General features: G+C 37.9%; 1 protein-coding gene across 1 annotated transcript in view; it reads left to right on the forward strand.

The window, feature by feature from the left end:
- Nucleotides 1–18,845, forward strand: part of COL5A2 (collagen type V alpha 2 chain) — a 114,237-nt gene that overhangs the window by 75,222 nt on the left and 20,170 nt on the right. The window contains exons 13-31 of the mRNA XM_075710513.1: nt 2,190–2,243; nt 2,972–3,025; nt 4,251–4,295; nt 5,529–5,582; nt 6,429–6,473; nt 9,628–9,681; nt 12,117–12,215; nt 12,681–12,725; nt 12,832–12,930; nt 13,373–13,426; nt 14,249–14,356; nt 14,845–14,898; nt 15,635–15,733; nt 16,436–16,489; nt 17,014–17,112; nt 17,222–17,275; nt 17,374–17,427; nt 17,943–17,996; nt 18,569–18,622. Coding sequence (XP_075566628.1) covers nt 2,190–2,243; nt 2,972–3,025; nt 4,251–4,295; nt 5,529–5,582; nt 6,429–6,473; nt 9,628–9,681; nt 12,117–12,215; nt 12,681–12,725; nt 12,832–12,930; nt 13,373–13,426; nt 14,249–14,356; nt 14,845–14,898; nt 15,635–15,733; nt 16,436–16,489; nt 17,014–17,112; nt 17,222–17,275; nt 17,374–17,427; nt 17,943–17,996; nt 18,569–18,622 — 1,233 coding nt within the window. The remainder of the gene's footprint in view (nt 1–2,189; nt 2,244–2,971; nt 3,026–4,250; nt 4,296–5,528; nt 5,583–6,428; nt 6,474–9,627; nt 9,682–12,116; nt 12,216–12,680; nt 12,726–12,831; nt 12,931–13,372; nt 13,427–14,248; nt 14,357–14,844; nt 14,899–15,634; nt 15,734–16,435; nt 16,490–17,013; nt 17,113–17,221; nt 17,276–17,373; nt 17,428–17,942; nt 17,997–18,568; nt 18,623–18,845) is intronic.

The following is an 18,845-nucleotide window of genomic DNA, read 5'->3' on the forward strand; positions in this document are numbered from 1 at the left end:
CTTGAGTTAATCCTGAGAGTCTTTTCACGGTGTACCTTTCAACTGTTTCATAGGTGAAATATGCATAAACCAGATGATAGCATGTATAAGTTGTACTCCATTTCCCAGTATTTCACATGATCATTCGCAATCATGTGCAGGAAGTGCTCAGAGACTGTAAAATGATGTCAGGCTGGGGTGGCACTGTTTACCTTTATAACAGTCAGTCTGAGGGCAGCAGAGGAGGGGATTGTATCATAGACATACGTAATCTATTTTTATATATATTTTCAATATGCAAATGTGATTAAAGGATTTCCAAATAATACGTACTTGTACTGCAGAGGATACTTGTCGTGGCTTACTCTAGAAATAAAAGAAAACAGGTGTATCTGATGATAGAATGACATCATTTTATCATCTTACATAATTTTGGCCCATATTAAAGAGTTCTACCTTCATTAGTCAAGTTTCTGTACCTGGAAGGGAGCTGTAGTGTGGCTGAAAAGGGGACAGATAAATCCCAGAACTGAAGCCACATGGTACACATAATCTCTTAAGCTACAGGAGATACGATCTCTTGGAGAGATAAATGATTTTTTTAACAAGGTAGCGTTGTTCCCTAAGCTTTCGTTCTAAGGAAGGATCCTTTATGGATCAAAGGCAATGTTTTATAAGCTGCTTGAGGCAAATGCAGTCTGTGGAGTATTGTTCTGCCAAGCTGTTTTGCTCAATAAAATCATCTCTTAGAAGACTTGCTAATAAAGGAAAGAAGTACTGCAACTGCACACGCACAAAAAAGATCTCATTAAGAGTTTGCTGCAATTGCATAGCACTGTAAAGAACACCACTGAATACCCTGATAGTTTATCAGAGAAGTGTGCCATGTCTTGATCAATGACAAGGCCCATAGACTGCTACGGAGATACCTGATGGCTGTTTCCCCTTGCACAGGATTTGCCTCCTTGCCATGTGACTTGTCCCATGTGCGTGCTTCGTCATTTGATTGCCCTGGTTGTATAACCTGATATACCACTGAGCACAGGCCAAATAAATAGTTTTTATGGGCTACATTCAGTCTAAACAAGCATAATTTGTACAATTTCAAATTTACATGCAAGACCTTTTATGACAACAGAGATGATCCTTCACTGAGAAACTCATTGAGTATAAATAATGTCAAGCAATCTAATATGTTAATTTCAGAAATTTCATATCTTTATAAAGTAATTTTCCCTTTAGGAGTCCACAAACTCTGGAGTAATTTCCCACTGAACTTTATGATCAAACATTATCCATATAATTGACCATGGGAAGACGAAGACCTTTCTTACATTCCTTGATACTAACAAGGAAACAGCTTGTCTGTATGTGAAATTCTCCTCTCTAATGCTGAGATCTCAGATGTTCTTTTTCAATCTTCTGAATATCAGTGTTGCTTCATGATGCTTTGTTTTTTATAATATATCTTCATGATTTTTTGCTATGCCGAAAGGTATGAACTGTAATCTTTATGAGCACTTTGGTTCAGAGGTACCACAAAGGAAGAAATGATATGTTTAAACAGTTTGCTGAATTGTTGTTATCTGAGAGTATGAAGGTGTTAATGTGATTTCCATTATAAATTCATGTGACCAATATTCTTACACAAGGCACCTAGCACCCTTCCATTTCTTAGTCTCTCCTGAAAGAGAAATCAGGAAACTTGGTAGGAAACTAAGTGTAAGGCAACTTTGGTTTAATTGTTAAATGTGTTTTAATAGCAGTTGCTTATCATGCTACTTGACTGACATTTTCTGAAAGAACATGTACCGTTTGCAGTGTGGTCTTAGTTTCTATTTTATTTTAAAAAAGCTCTGACTTTTGATCTCTGTTTAATTAAGGTTTCTTCATATTAAGCTTCAAAACTTGATCTACCACTAGTCATTACTTCTGTTTGAGGTGTGATCATACACTAATGTAACCAATAATGCTTTTAATATCAGTGAAAATGTACATAATGCTGAGACTGTCTAAATTCATAGCATGTTATGCTGTATCATCTGCGATCTGCTCAAATGCTATACCTCACTACATTGTGTCATCAAGGTGAAAGAATGTTAAGAGTATTAGTATTAATGCTGCTACCCTCTCTCCTGTTAGCAGCATTATTGCTAGGTTTATCTGCAGAAATAAGGATTTTATTTGTTTGTATTCTTTTTCCTACTTAGGGGCCTCGAGGCTTTCCTGGTGCTCCTGGTCTCCCAGGACTCAAGGGTCACAGGGTAAGAAACAAGATTTTCCCTCTCCTTACAGGTGATGTTTCCAGGCAGTTTCTGTATACAGGTACTCAACTTTTGTATTAGTGGTGAATTTGACGACACTTTTAGTCCTGCCAGTTGCAGCAGAATCCCTGGCATTTGGGAGAAAGAGGGCCTTGCAGAAAATCAACGCTATTCCCCTTTAAGCTGACCTCTGTATTATATTCTCTAGTGCTTTCCTCACTCTGTTTTCAAATGATCTGGGAATCTGGAAGGAGCTTGCATGAGCCCTGCCAAGCTTCAGGAGGCACAAACCTGACAGTTCTCTCACTTTGTTGGCAAGTCTTGCATTAGGGTGGGGAACTTGAGAGAGGGATATGTTTGCAACATGGAGCGATTACAAATTACCAAGCTTTCTGGCCAGAATTTTACTTTGGGGAGGAATAAACAGGTTTCCTATGGCTCAGAGCCTCCTCCTTGTTGTTTTAGGATTTTTTTTTAAAAGTTCTTGTTTTAAAAAGGAAACCAAATCCAAGGAAATGTACCTTGTACAAATGGTTTCCATTTAGGGAATGTTTAAAAGCTTTATTCCATCTTTTTTTTTTTTCTTTATTTTTTTCCTTTCTTGCTCTTGCCACCTCCCATCTATTCTTAACACTTTAGTATCGAGCTATTTTAACAATAATAGTAGGAATGTTCTGTGTGTGTAGATACAAAAATATAATTTCTCCGTATTTCTATAACTCTTACAGGGATTGAAAGGACTTGATGGTCCAAAAGGTGAAATTGGAGCAGCTGGAGCAAAGGTATTTGCATGGTCCAAAGAACTAAATGCTTAAGCATGTTTTCTATAATGCCAAAATAATGAAAGACAGTAGGTCTTTCGAACACAGCTTTGTACCCTCTCCTGGCAGTGCTACTTGTATGGAGTGCAGAGGCTACATGGAATTGTCCATTTTTCCTGTGTGTTTGATCCATATAAGGTGCTATACAATGACATGTCTGGGATTTATACAGGAAGAGAGTTCAATAGTGCCAGTCACGATTTCAGCTGGGGCTCAGTTTTAGGCTTGTAAGGTATCACTAGGTGAATTGACTGTGGTCTGTCTGTGACACCTATGTAATACTGAGGACAACAAAGTCTGTTAACAAAAAGCCTGTACACATCTTGCAATTTTCCACTTGGCCAGTTTGCGGTTCCTGTTGGCTTTATGTGACCAAGCTGAGAAAGGAAAATCAGTTTTCTAACATTTTTTAATATGATATAATATAATAATGCATAACTAAAACCTGACTCTCCTCTTTTGGATAACCGTACTAGAAATTGGCTTAAAACAAACAGGCATTGGAGAGGAGAGAGAATATATTTTATCAAACTGACTATTTTTCACCTAACAATTTTATTCCTTTAGAACTTTTGACCCTCACTGGTACTGCAGCATCCTTACAACTTCAGCTCAAAGCAGTGGTGACACAGGATACCCAGCTGGAGACAATTCTTTCAAGATGGATTAAAAGTTATTTTAAAAGAGCATAGAACACTTTTTTCCCAGGCTTTTTCACACCAATCAATGCTGATGCTGAAACATTTTTGACCTAGTGTAGGCGGTAATCACAGGTGGGACAGAACTATTCCTTTAGATTAAAAATGTAGTAAATGAGGTGAATCTTCCAAACTCTAAATTTAAATGTGAACTCAGTAGTTAAGGAGAATTTGTGTAAGAAAACATTTCTTTCCTGAGATTGCCTACTACTTTCTGTGGAGGCAACAACAGCAGGAGACTTGGTAGAAACAGTACAGTAGGTGGTGTGGGCTCTTAGCTAGAACAGGTAGGAGTTAAACCTGCTTCAATGAGAAAACGTAAATATGGCATTTCCCATCAGCATGGGAAACAGTGGCCTTGGTGCACACAGGCGACTGCAAATCTGCCTCTTAGGTCTAACATAAGCACAGAGGACAGGAGGAAACATGTAACTATATTTTCCTCTAAACTGTTTCCTCTAATTGTGTCATTTCGTTTCCATTTCTAGGGAGAATCCGGACCAACAGGTGCCATGGGTGCAACGGGTCCTCTAGTGAGTGTCATGTGCATTGGGTATTACAGAAGTGGCTTTAAGATTGTAAATGCTATTGCCAACAGGAATTTTAAGGTTTTGATATCTGTACTTGATGTCATGAAGCTGAACTTTCTCTTAATTGAGGCTTTGTTTTCTATTACATTAACAGTAAATTGGGTCCGCTATAAGCTGTTATTCCTCACAATTCACAGCCATAGATAATGACAATAAATCAGAAGGCTCAACAGAACCTGAATGTAGGTTTTGTGATTGTTTACCCACTCACGTAAGTCTGAGGTGACTAAATTTTTTTTGATGCTTCATATGGAGTGATTTCAATATGAGAAAAAAATGGTTTAGGTTGCTCTGAGATAGAAGTGGAGTAATTTAGGTCAGAAATGCACTAGTGAAGAAAACCATGGACAGAGGATTTTGGAGGTTATGGTGAAGATAAGCATGCATGACATGGAAGCGAAATGGAGAAAATTTTCTCAGAGTAGTTTTCATTCAGATGTGGTTTTGGACAACTGAATACTTCTGAGGAGTGTAATATGCCAAAATTTGACTCTCAGCAGTGCTTCTGGAAGTAAAGCACCTTTCTGATAGCATATAATGACATCTCTCTGCGAAGCACTATCTTGTGTCATGCAGAATGTAATATCCCTGAACTGGAACCTAGTTTGTGAATGAGACGTAGTAAATGAGGTTGCATTATTGACCCTGGTGAGTATATACAGAATTTATTCTAATGTGTTTAAAACTGGAAATACTGTTGGAATAGGAAAAGAGAAATTACAGTCTATTAAATTTCCACTGGGCAAGCCTGTGAGGCTGGAAGGATTTATGTAAGCTGTTACTTCTTTCCTGCTATAGGACAAGATAAGCTACACCTGCAGGGGGAAAAATAGTAACTTGGTTCTGTAACTATTGTTCACATCATCTGTTCTTATCGTGCTTGTAGTCTCAGGGAACCTAATCGTGTTCTTGTAAAAAGCAAATAAAGAAGACTGAGCAGAAAATCGCTGAAGAGCGATGCAGTATGGAACTTATTTGAAGCAAAGGAAAAGTCAAGTATGTTTTAAAAAAAAAAAAAAAGCAAAGAAAAAGATGACAAAAAAAAAAGAGGGGGTGGCATGTGTTCTCTCCACTGTGGCGGGGGGGGGGGGTGGAATCAAGTGAACTGTGTTTTCCCTTTTTGTTATTCTGCCATGATGAGCTCCCAAATAATACACTTTTTGTTCTCTCTTCAAGGGACCTAGAGGAATGCCAGGAGAAAGAGGTCGAATTGGACCACAGGGTGCCCCTGTAAGCAGGATCTTCCTTCTCTCTCCTTGTAATTCTTCCCTTGTTTTACTTAAATTTAAATCCCTGAGCCTGAAAATGTTTATTCATGTGGTGAATTCTGCTGTAGCTTAAGAAAGTTAAGGCTGAGCAGAGTGTTGTGGGGTGAGACCTTTACTATAAATATCAAAAGTCAAAAAAAGTTTTAAAAGGAGAATGCTAGCTGTATGGTAATTTGTCTTAGCAGAGCTGCCCACGAGGCCAAATACTCTCACAATACTTTTTTCTGTGATACAAAAACATCTTCTTTGTTTCCGTGAAATTTCTCTTGAGAGGCTGTTTTCACCAAAAATTACTGAACTAGAAATAATATGTATTGATTTTGTCTGGAAAAAAGTTTAAAATGAAAATTTAGACTTTCAATTTAAATTAAGTCTTATAATTTAATTCCAGGTAATAAAGCTGTCTTCATAAAAAATATTTTTCTTTTCAGCAAAAAGAGGGATTAGCCTTGATATGAGATCATATTTGAGTAGAAATTTCTTTCTGTTTCTTTACGTCCAGTGTCAAGTATTGTTTTTTCTGGCATTTCTCCCCATGACTTTTATGTGCTCTGTTTATGTTATGTGCTTCATACAATGACACTGTCAAAATATTGGCCTCTCTGAAAATAGAGAAATCCATTTACTTGAAGGGGAGCATAATTTCTTCCAGAAGTTTTCCATGCCAGTGTTTGGAGGGCTCTGCAATCCAGCATTTCTTTGATGGCTTTAGTATGTATGGCTGTTATCACAAATGCTAACAACAAATAAATAAAAAAATTAGTTAGAGTTCTTATAAATATTCTGTCTTGTCTGTTTTTGTATCTAGGGTGGACGTGGCCAGCATGGTATGCCTGGGAAGCCAGGGCCAATGGTAAGTTTCTTTTTTAATCACCTACTTTTTTCATGTTTTAATTTCCACTTGCCTTTTGACACTACCAAAAGAAGTGCAAAAAAATTGCTGGCAGTTGCTGGTAACAGTTAAGTGCATCTGGAATTACCTGTAAGTGATTCCTACTTCTACTCATATAAGCTTTAGTGCTGTCCTCTGAGAAATGATACTCTGTAGTTTGCTTCATCTAAAGGTTTTAATTTGCAGAGGAGTGGCATCTTCCTTGGAGAGGTGATGCTTTGCTGCTTTTATGAAGTGGGATCCATATTGCAGGGACATAAGTGTCTTAAAGCTATGCACTGTAATATAAAACAGTTTATAATTGCATATTATCTTCCTTCACATATGAATTTGGCAAATGAGATTGTACCCATTCTCAGCAAGAAGAAATGCCACTCACTGATAGCAGAACTTGCTACCTGCAACTGATCCATTACAAAACCTGTAGAAGATAGCCTTTTGATTATGGACAGTCACATGTTGAACTGAAGAACCAGAAGCCTATGTGTTGAATGTCTGCCAACTGAGAAAGCCTGGTATGCATGACTGTAGAAATTCTTACACAATTGCAACAGGGCTGAAGATGGCTATGGTGGTTTAAACTGTGGGTGTCGGTGTATCAAAGGGTGATGGTTTCAATCCTACAATCCAATCTCACAGTGCATTTGCAAAATGCATTTGAGTGAATTCACACAAGTATTAGGAAGCCAGTGGGATTATTCACATACATACAGTTAATTATGTGTTGCTTTTGCAAATGAAAGCTTACGATGATTTCATACTATTTGTGCAAGGCCAGTTTCCACTTTAAAAATGTGGTATTCTTTTTTGTTTGCTTTTTTTGAAAGCATTACTTCTAGGATGTGGTTGACCGTTTCTGCCTGTTGATGTAGCCAACCTGAACCTCTACCACTTTGTGACATTCAACTTAAAAAACCCAGACAAAAAAAACCCACTCTAAAAACACCACACCAGAAAAAAACCCTCAAAACCCCTCAAAACCCCAAAACATACCTGCCTGCAATTAAAATTTCATTCTATGCATAGTCTTTAATAATAATATAATAGTGATTTAATAGTGATATAAGTCCTGAGAAATATTAATTTACCTGTGTCATCTTAATGAACAGACTGTTTTATTAAAAACTTCATTAAGAAATAACTCTCTGTTATAGAAGCTCTAAAATGAGTGTGTCTAAAAGCTGCAAAACTCAATTATTTAGTATACCATAAAACAAGGGTAACTTGTTAGAAGAAACTTTCAAACAATGAAAAGATTTTTCAGTATGGAAAACAAATTATAGAAAAAAAAGCTGGGTCCCGAGGTATGAAATTCTACATGAAGCTTGAAATTTTTCTTCGGCATAAAATATGAGCTCAGCTTCATTGGACGTGATAACTGGTTGGCTAACATTTTTGGTAAAATCCCATGTAGTGTCACAAGGGAGATACTGGTACTTATTGCATATGTTTCTCATTGGAGGAAGTGTTCATGAAATGCATCAGTATTTGGGTCAGTGCAGTGGTACACCATAATTCTGGAATTCTCCTTGCAACAAGAGAGAGATTTGGCCGGCATGTATTTGTGATCCAATAAACTGGGACATAGGTTTTCAAAAATATACTTAGTGAGCTGTTACATCAGTTCTGTAGAAATCCAGTGCAAGGTCATGGCAGAAACGTTGTCTGTAATTAATGCTCAGTGGGACAGATTGTTCTTATTAAGTTTGTCAGCAGAGCTTTATTACATAGAACATTTTTTCACAGTATGCATCATATTTTACAAAAAGAGAGAAAATCAGGAAAAGATAAAGAGGAATCATCTGGGAACAGCGCTGTAGTGAATATTTATAACCACTGTGTGCCGCCATCCAAGGAATATATAATACGGTAGAAAGATCTGTTGTTGAATGTCTTGTTCAGCACAAAAGGCACTACGAAAATGGAAACAATTTACAAATTTGCTCTAAAGCCCTTAATTGGAAGTCTTTCTGTTTGGCAAAACAAGGTTTGCGTGATACCATACAGGTACATTCAAGTGTATATACTTGAAGTTTGCTTTCTGGTGAGTTTGGACAGTCTGCCACATAATGGAGCCCCAGCTGTTTGCATCCCTGCCCAACCTTCATGTCCTCGTAGCCACATGAGGTGCACCTACATTCTGCAGTGCAAGGCACCGAGAATTTGGCTCTAGAAGCAGAAATAATGTAGCCATATCAATACTACGGTCTGCTCAAGCTGTCAGCCCTTCTTAGATACAGCATTGACTATCTCAAGATACAATGCTATTTGGGAAGAGCTATACTGGTTTTGGGAGCTGAAGATGTATCTCTGCACAGCATTGTGTTTCGTGGTGTGGCATAACCCAGCCTTTCCTCCACTTCCTTTTCCAGAAACGCCTGCCTATCTCTGAACAAAGATCCAAGCAGTAAACTGTCTTTGCTGTGTGTCTTTGTCTGTATGGCCTTGAAAATTTGATACAAAATCTGTGTTTTCAAGCTCGCCAATGAATTTGGCTGTGAATTTGGGAATCTCAGTGGGGCAGAAGAGTAGGAAACAGGGCATGTGGTTGCATAGCCTTTAATTATATTTTCGCTTGTCATGTTGCTTACCTCAAAAATCTTGTCTAGCAACCCAATTGTTTCGATGTAGATGTAGCTTGTGTTCCTCTTTTTCCTAGATTACTATTTTAAGTTTAAAAGAATGGAAACTCTCCTTTGCTACATTCTGTAGGACAAATTGTGATCACTTAACAAATGTCTGATCTTTTCATTACCATACCACAGTAGCATAGATATAAAAAGAGGATATAATATTTTGTTAAAAAAATTGCAAAACGATTGCTGTAGTAATTGTTAGCTGTGTACTTTGCAATTTGTGTGTTAAAAGCTGAATCAAGACCTGAACTTTGCTGAAGTCAGTAAATACATTATTAAAATACTGCACTGGAGTTCCATAAAATGTATGTGTATCACTTAGAAAAATTATATTTATAGTTATTTTGGTTTTGTTATGAACAAATGTTTTATGACTGAAAAAATACACTTAATCCCAGAACCATATTTACCCAGTGATTAACAGTAATCTGTGTGATCTAAACTGCAGAATTACAGCTTTGTGTGTCTGTCTTTTATAGGGCCCACTTGGCATAACTGGTTCTCCAGGTTTTCCAGGTGCTCCTGGTGTAAAGGTAAAAATCAAAATAAAAATATCTTTCTTAATAGGTCTAACAACACAGAATTAAAAAATGTGTACTAGACTACACAGAGTTCAGACTGACATGTATACAGGTCCCTAAGAGTTGTTGTGAAATCAGTCTTAGTCAAGACCTTGAGACAGAAGATAGAAATCAGAAGCCAAATGAAGCAATGGCAATTCACCACAGTTAGGATACTTTCTTTGCTTTCACTTTTGCTTGAGCTAAGGGGTGCTTATAAGATGACTGTCATGCTGTGCCTCAGGAATCTTGTCCAGTATATTCAAAGAGTAACAAGACACATTATTACAAGTTAAGTTGCCAGAACTAGTCCAAGACAGTATGGAAGCAGTACCTTCTAGTGCTGAAAATTCCAGTTTCGGCCAAGAACACTTTTTGAGATGACCTAGACTGGTAAGACAAATGCCTGAACCCCAACAGGGATGTACCGCAGTTCATCACAATAGAGCAAATGATGATTACCACCTTTTGTGGCTCTGTGTGATTGGGCTGAAATGGGAAGCTTTCATTGGCTGCAGTGCTGTCTTTGTGGGACTTTCCTCTCTTGTTTTTCAAGAAAGTACTCAATCTTTTTTTTCCTAGCCTTGAGAATATGTCTGTAAATATAGAAAAGACAACTCATACAGCTTCCTCATGCTTCTTATACTTGCCCTCCACCCAGTTGCTCCTCTTTGTTTCTTTACACTCCTAAAACATGATAGGAAGAAATTATACAAGAAGAAACTCTCAGTTAGTCAGGTAGCCAAGTTCAACAGATGTTTTGAGTTGTTGTGAAGCTGGCAACATTCACAAAACAGTTTTTTGGAAACAAGTCTTAATAAGAGTATTAGCATAATGTATAGAATTAAATGATAGACCTTTTAGTGCATGTCATGAAGTGTTTTGGTATGGCTAAGCGCTACTTAATACCTAAAGAAATGTTTGGAGAAGCTGTCACATGATGAATCAAAGAAAGCTTTTCAAAAGGAGGAGCTACCTTCAAGTTTGATCATCAGATGATGTAAAATTGGAATAGCTGCTTGGAACTCATAAAGCTAACCAGACTATACAATGAAGATGTGGACTTCAGTTATTAAGACATGTAGCGTTAACAGCTCAATGTCCAAATGGAGACTGGTGACAAGTGGTGTCCCTCAGGGGTCCGTACTGGGACCAGTGCTGTTTAATATCTTCATCAATGACATAGACAGTGGGATTGAATGCACCCTCAGCAAGTTTGCAGATGACACCAAACTGAGTGGTGCATTTAACACACCAGAAGGACGAGACATCATCCAAAGGGACCTGGACAAGCTGGGGAGGTGGGCCTGTGTGAACCTTGTGAGGTTCAACAAGGCCAAGTGCAAGGTCCTGCACCTGGGACAGGGCAACCCCCAATATCAATACAGGCTGGGGGATGAAGGGATTGAGAGCAGCCCTGTGGAGAAGGACTTGGGGGTACTGGTGGATGAAAAGCTGGACATGAGCCAACAGTGTGCTCTTGCAGCTCAGAAGGCCAACCGTATCCTGGGCTGCATCCAAAGAAGTGTGGCCAGCAGGTCGAGGGAGGTGATTCTGCCCCTCTACTCTGCTCTGCTCTGGTGAGACCTCACCTGGAGTACTGCGTCCAGCTCTGGGGCCCTCAGCACAAGAAGGACATGGACCTGTTGGAGCGGGTCCAGAAGAGGGCCACAAAAATGATCCGAGGGCTGGAACACCTCTCCTGTGAGGCCAGGCTGAGAGAGTTGGGGTTGTTCAGCCTGGAGAAGAGAAGGCTGCGGGAAGACCTTATTGCAGCCTTTCAGTACTTAAAGGGGGCCTACAGGAAAGATGGGGAGAATCTTTTTAGCAAGGCCTGTTGTGACAGGACAAGGAGTAATGTTTTAAACTAAAGGAGGGTAGATTTAGACTGGATATAAGGAAGAAATTTTTTGCCATGAGGGTGGTGAAGCACTGGAGCAGGTTGCCCAGAGAGGTAGTGGAGGCCCCATCCCTGGCAACATTCAAGGTCAGGTTGGATGGGGCTCTGAGCAACCTGATCTGGTTAAAGCTGTCCCTGCTCCCTGCAGGGGGGTTGGGCTGGATGACCTCTAAAGGTCCCTTCCAACCCAAAGCATTCTATGATTCTGAGACTATCTAAAATATTTGATCTGATTTGGGGCACTGGATATAGTGCTGCTTCTCTGTAGAAAGTTTGTTTGTCCTTGTATACACTGAGGAAAAATTCTGTTTGTACTTCTAAAGTTTACATTCACATAGAAGTAGTAGAAGCAGAATTAGGTAAGCAAAAATAGATCTTAAGGATAATAAACTATTTCAAAACCTGAATTGTTTTTCTCTTATAAACTCAGTATTCCTCCTTAGTTACTTTGTAGCACTACTTTTTAGGGCAAAATAATCTCCAGTTGTTTTCTCATGTAAAATCTTAGGGTGAAGCAGGTCCAACAGGTCCTCGTGGTCCTGAAGGTCCTCAAGGACAAAGAGGTGAAACAGGTCCACAGGGCCCAGCTGGATCCCAAGGTCTTCCTGTAAGTACATTAAATTGAATTCCTCAGTGCTCAGCTTGGGCAAGTTGCCCGTTTATAGGGAATTTTAATAACCCAGTTGATAAACACTGAGTTTTGCTCAAATCAGTTTTTTCCCAGGAAAGGAAATGTCTCATTCATTTGTTTTGTGCTTATTTTGTTGAAAATAACTTTTCATTGTTTAAGTAAAACAACTTGGAAAACTGAAAGTTATGCAGCTTGATACAGTCTCAATTCTAGAAGTAAAGCCTAAGCTTGAACATAAGATCTTAAAGATTAAAAATCACATTAACTTTCATGCTTTGTTACCCATATTAGCATTTGCACAAGTAGATCATATGTTGCTGTGTTTATTTAATAGCTTTTATTGTCCGGTCTTGCAAAGTGGATAAAATAACTATCTTCTGCTTTTCTTGTGGATACCCTCCTCACTAAAATTAATTTTAATGATTGGTACATTATCTTTAGGGTACTGAAGGGACAGATGGTTCCCCAGGTGCTAAGGGCCCTACTGTAAGTAATCATATCACCTGTTGAAGAAATTGTGTAAGTGAATTTGTTTTATTTCCTTATTTTTATTATGTTTCCTTACTGTGCTTGCTGTTCTTTCTATTCATAGGGATCTCCAGGCACTGGAGGCCCCCCTGGTTTATCAGGTCCACCCGGTTCCCCAGGACCACAGGGCAGTACTGGCCCACCTGGTATTCGAGGCCAACCGGTAATGATGTCTTTGTCTCTGTGGAAATTGTAATGTCTTGCAAATTTGGCACTCTATGAAACTAAGACAGTGATTAACAGTAGGGTTCCTTTAAATAAGTTAACAGCATGCTAGTGAGTATGCTGTGACTCAGATCTTGTGAATCTTCCGTGAGTTCAAAATACTGTTTTTGCTTGCTTAAAGGTCTAAGAAGGAAGAGTGTCTGTATAAACTTGGACAAACAGTAGCAGTTACCTCCTGAAATCGTCTCATTTAAGTTTTTGTCTTGATAACATCATAATAAACAAACATGCTAAGGGGAAAGACAAACCATTATAAGCATCCTATTATATTGCCTACAACTAGTTACTAAACTAGGAAATGTTTCATAGCATAATACAAAATAGTCAAATGTTTTACACAGTTTTAACCTTATGGTTGTTATTCATGTTTTTGTTTTCAGGGAGACCCTGGTGTCCCAGGTTTCAAGGGAGAAGCAGGACCCAAAGGTGAACCTGTAAGTCTCCATATGCTTTGTAAGATGAACAGGAATCACAAAGGCTTGTATGAGTATTTTGAATAGATTCTTACAGTTTTCAAGACAGTTCTGATGCTCGTAATCATGAGACTCATTATTGTGGAAGACAAACCACAGTGAACCTGGCTAGACAGTACTAACAATGAATGGCGAAGCAGGTCCCTTGGTATAAATCACCTACCCAGTATAGGCCTTACAGGACTCAAGGACAGAAAAAACAATTAGTGTGTCTACTGAGGTTTCTGTAGCACACAGAAGGAGTGTATTCTAATTTCTTTGTCTTATATGAAATAGATCCATATGATTCTGGACATTTAAGAGCACACAGATCTGTGTGCTAATCATAATAAAAAAGCCCTTTTTATTTTAAACTTACATTTAATACATTTTATACTTATGCAGTTATGTATATATTAATATATTTTATTTATACATTAAAAGAATAAAAATATTTATAGATTTATGGTATGAATAGCTTTTTAGCCCACAGCTAATATTTCTGAAAGATTATTTGAGAGCATGGCTAATTCCATGCTGTAACCATGTGAATTTTGGAAGAAAAGTGATTCTGCAGAGTTGCAGTCATTTCACTTCCTACTGAAATATTAGCTTATAAACATTATAGAATAGAAAAGCTGATGCTGAAAAGCTGCATTTTTCAACTGATTCAAAACCTAACTCTTTTTTTTTCTCCTTTATTTGGAAAAATGTTTATGATGTTTAGAAGACAGTCTATTTCAGTATACTTGAGAAATGGTGAGCTTAACAATGATATTTTTAAAAATATTTTACTTTCACTAGGGCCCACAAGGTCCCCAGGGTCCAATTGGCCCTATAGGTGAAGAAGGGAAAAGAGGTCCTCGAGGTGATCCGGGGTCAGTAGGTCCACCAGGTCCTGTTGGAGAGAGGGTAAGCAATCCAAAGGAATAATATGTCTTGGGAGATGCACTGCTAAGCTGAAAAATGTCTTGACCTAAACATGAATTTTCTTACAGCTTTGTTGTGGGTATAGTCAAACTTTATTTTCCTGAAGGTAGTTAATACTGTGCGTTATTTTTTACTCTGGGATTTTCATTGGTGGATTCAGTGCACAGGATAGTATTGTAGGAGAAAAGATGGAGATAGGAGGAGCTAATTGCAGATTTTTTGCTTAACCGTGTACAAATGGTCATCTTGCTTTCAATGAGGCTGTTCACATAGAAGGAGCTGTTCATCATGCATGAATGAAATATTGGTATGTTTACCACTCCAAGTGGTAAAAAAACCAAGCTTAAAGTATTGAAGTAAAAAAGCTGTAAGGAAATAAACTGAACCCCCAAACCATAAATCTAATACTTTATTTGCAATAAGTTATGTAAAAATTAAGATAGTGATCTTATATCTATGGCTTTTCCTAGGGTGCTCCTGGTAACCGTGGTTTTCCAGGTTCTGATGGCTTGCCTGGACCAAAGGTAAGTGAAATTAAATTGTCCATCTTCTATTGGGTCATTTTTTAAATTTTCATACATACAGATATGTAGAAAGAAAGCGTTCCATTAAAAAATGTCTGCTTCTGGGCAAATAGGCAGATCCTCAGAATCACTGGAAGCAGGATCAAAAGGAATTGACAAATGCCAAAAAGAGGTCTGAATATTTTGAGACTAAAATTTTTTGGGAAAAGTCACTTTCAATTCCTGTGATGTTCAGCTTTGCTTGCTTGTCCTTGACTTAATGCTCCCTCATGCTGAAATGTGAATAGGTAAGAGATGTTGACCTGTTCAACTACTATATTGCTTTGTGTATTGCTCTATATTAGGTAACTATTTGAAAAATTGCCTTTTCTTTGTGTGTGGTATAGTTTTTCTAGACTTGTCCCTTGAACAGATGGGCTTACCTGTCTTTGGCTTTCCTAACTGCTGTAACGCTTCCAGGGAAGTGACTCACATATGTATTTGTCTAGTGTTTCTGTAAATTCCTAATTTCTCAGTAAAAATACAGGGATTCTAAAATTCTTATATAAATTTGCTTTATGGAAGAGACAACTTTTAAGTAGTAATTTGGGGAAAAAAGGTAATAATAATAAAAATATTAATGATTTGGAACTCTGTTTGAAAAAATAGGTCCTTAATAGAAGATACCTGTTTTATTTAACCTTCTCTTACTATTGCTGTTCTTTGTGTTAACTAGTAGCCCATTTGTGTCTTCTAGGGTGCCCAAGGAGAGCGTGGTCCAGCAGGTTCTTCTGGTCCTAAAGGAGGTCAGGGAGATCCTGGACGTCCTGGTGAACCTGGCCTCCCAGGTGCAAGGGTAAGGAACTAATAGCAGTAAGCTATAAACCATGGCATTTTTCATTTTCAAAAGGCAATAATGAACTTTGCAGAATTAAGCAGCTGTTATACAAGGACAGACTTGTTTCATTGGGGATGCTTAAAGGGTAAAGGCCAAAATACCTGTCCTTTTTTCTGCTGATGTTGGGAAGCACAGATTCCATTTGTCTTTGAAGAAGGAGAAATAGCTCTGATTGAGACCAGCTAATGCAACTGAAGGAAACGTGCTTGTAAAGCACATAGTTGCCACAGGTAATATGAATTGAAGGCCAAATTAATTGAAGGCCAGCGTTCATTAAATTGGTGATTGATAAGTTGCATAGTTGGGTGTTGCATCTCATCTAGAGATTTTTTTCAGGAAAAATATTTGAGCAGAATTTGGAATATCACAAAAGAGAGAAAGGGAACAGCAAATACAAGATGTGATAGAGATCACTGGGTAATGTTGGCAGAAATAAATATGAGCCTGTGAGAAGCTCAAGAGATGTAAAAGCAAGAAGAGGGAGAATAGGAAAAAGGAAGATCAAAGACAGTGGGGGATGAAGCTGTAAAGTGAAGATGAGGATGAAGAGAAGTTTGTACTATGGTAGTAACTGAGCATATCTTTTGGACTTATTTACATTTCTCTATTGTTCTAGAATTATATGAACTATCTTAACGCCAATATTATTCCTGCTTTTAGGGTTTGACAGGAAATCCAGGTGTTCAAGGCCCTGAAGGAAAACTTGGCCCCCTGGTAAGTGACACAAAAATTAGTCCTTTGAGTTAATGCCACAGTAGTTCAAAGGTCCTAACTCACTGAAATTACTTTTATTAACTTGTGTTTTCTTGATTTCTGAAGGTTCATCTTCTCTTTTAACTGTTCACTTTATATTCCCAACTCCAAAGTCAATGCAGATAATGTTCCTTTAGTTTTGTCTGTGTAGCAGTGTCTGTTGTTTAGCAGCTGCTGCAATGTTTTTAAACCATTTTGGACTAAATATCTTTTCTAACTGTCTCTTTAAGGAAACAATAAAGTATTTGCACATAATGGCTCAATGATAATAACTGTGTAGTATTTGGTTAGATCCAGCAGTATGGCTAAAGCTCAGCAGTATAGCTAAAGGTGTCTGCTTTAAAGACATTTTGACTGGTATCTGTAGCACCAAACCAGGTTAATGTTATTTTTTTTATATATATACAAACATTTTCCAGGGGTAAATAGGTTCATATGAATACATATATTTATAATTTAATGTGGAAAATGCTTTATCTCTGTAGGGTGCTCCTGGAGAAGATGGACGTCCAGGTCCAGCAGGTTCAATAGGAATCAGAGGCCAGCCAGGCAGCATGGGCCTTTCGGGGCCAAAGGGTAGTAGTGTGAGTATGGCACCTGGTACCTGAGATCTGTTTAACTTTAAACACTTGCATATATTTTAATGGATGAAAACTGTATCTAAAAATAGTCATTTTTATTTCTGCAAATTAGGGTGATCCTGGAAAACCTGGAGAAGCAGGCAATGCAGGTGTTCCAGGACAGAGAGTGAGTGTGACTGTTATTTGCAGTGATTACAGAAAATGATGCTTTTCTGTTATATATGTCCACTATACAAGACTTCTTCCTGTGTTATTTTAATTTAGGGGGCTCCTGGTAAAGATGGTGAAGTTGGTCCTTCCGGTCCTGTTGGCCCACCAGTAAGTCAACTTTTACCACTCTGCCTGCCTGCCAGTTGCTCCATCCATTCATTACTCTTTCTGCTTCTGTTTTTATCTGTCTTCATGCCAGTTGTTGATTTCAAACAAATCCCAAGAACATTTGAAGAAAAAATTTTCCTAGAAAAATGGGAATTTTGTATTGCAAAAATACAATATTACTATATATATTAGTAGTCTAATTCTTTTTACTGACTATTACAAAAAATAGTGCAAGGAGCAAAATTTTCTCATAGTTTGTTTTCCTAGATGCCTTGGTTTCAATGGAACTGTGTTTTCCTGTCAGCACAGAATTTCTGGGAGAGGATCTTAAAGAAATAAGATACATCTTACTACATCTTTTAGATAGGGTATATCTTGGGGTATACTTACCTGGGGCAAGTAAAAATGTAAAATAAACAAATACATAATTGAAAATACACATATTCAGAGAGAAGAAAAATTGTGGAGCCTGCCTATATTCCTCTACTGTATATTTATTACTTCCTTTTGTGTAGGGTCTGGCAGGAGAGAGAGGAGAACAAGGCCCTCCAGGTCCTACAGGGTTTCAGGTATGTGCATTCATTTTTTTTAAAGAAAAAATAAACAGCCACGTCTTTATCAAATTAATTGGAGAAATTCAGTCAAGTGGTGTATAACAAAATACAACTTCAGAACTGAGGCAATGATGTTCAGTATAGTTAGTGATACTTAGCTTTCACATCAGCTGTGCACTAAACTGAACTGGCAAAGGCTTACATACCAGCTCTGTATCTCTTGAGAAAACCTTTGTTGTCTTTCAGTTTTAATTTGGAGATTTTCCAAAAAGGTTCCAAATATGTACCAAAGAATTGTTTTGATAATGAAGTATTAATTAAGTTAAGTCAATCTCTGTTTATAAAGAACTTTATTTTTAGGTCTGATATGCATATGTCCTCCAAATGTTAAAGAAGGGCTGCCATTTTATTTAGAGGGGGGAAAACACTTTCGTGCAATACTCATGTAACTATTTTGCTTGGGGATCTCTGAGGGCATACTCTTGTGCTCAGTATAATACTACATTCATAATCCTGGTGTCTTAGTTAAATCTGGATTTACATAACTTTCTATTATGTTAGTGACCATTCTATTTACTTTTTTACAGGGCTTGCCTGGGCCACCAGGTCCTCCAGGTGAGGGAGGAAAGCCAGGTGATCAGGTAATTTCTGTGTAATTTAACAAGAATTCACTTCATAAAGTAGTTTTACCTTCTCTTTGTAATTTAATTTCCCACTCTGTTTCAAAATATGTACTGATGTGGTCTGCAAGCTGTCTGAGAACTGCTTTTGGATAAAAATAATTACTGGAATCTGACCATCTTCTTGGACTGAGTTGGACTATCTCCTCTTGTCATGGACAGCTAATATTCAGAACTAGCCACC

Source organism: Pelecanus crispus, chromosome 5, assembly GCF_030463565.1.
Source record: "Pelecanus crispus isolate bPelCri1 chromosome 5, bPelCri1.pri, whole genome shotgun sequence".
NCBI lineage: Eukaryota > Metazoa > Chordata > Aves > Pelecaniformes > Pelecanidae > Pelecanus > Pelecanus crispus.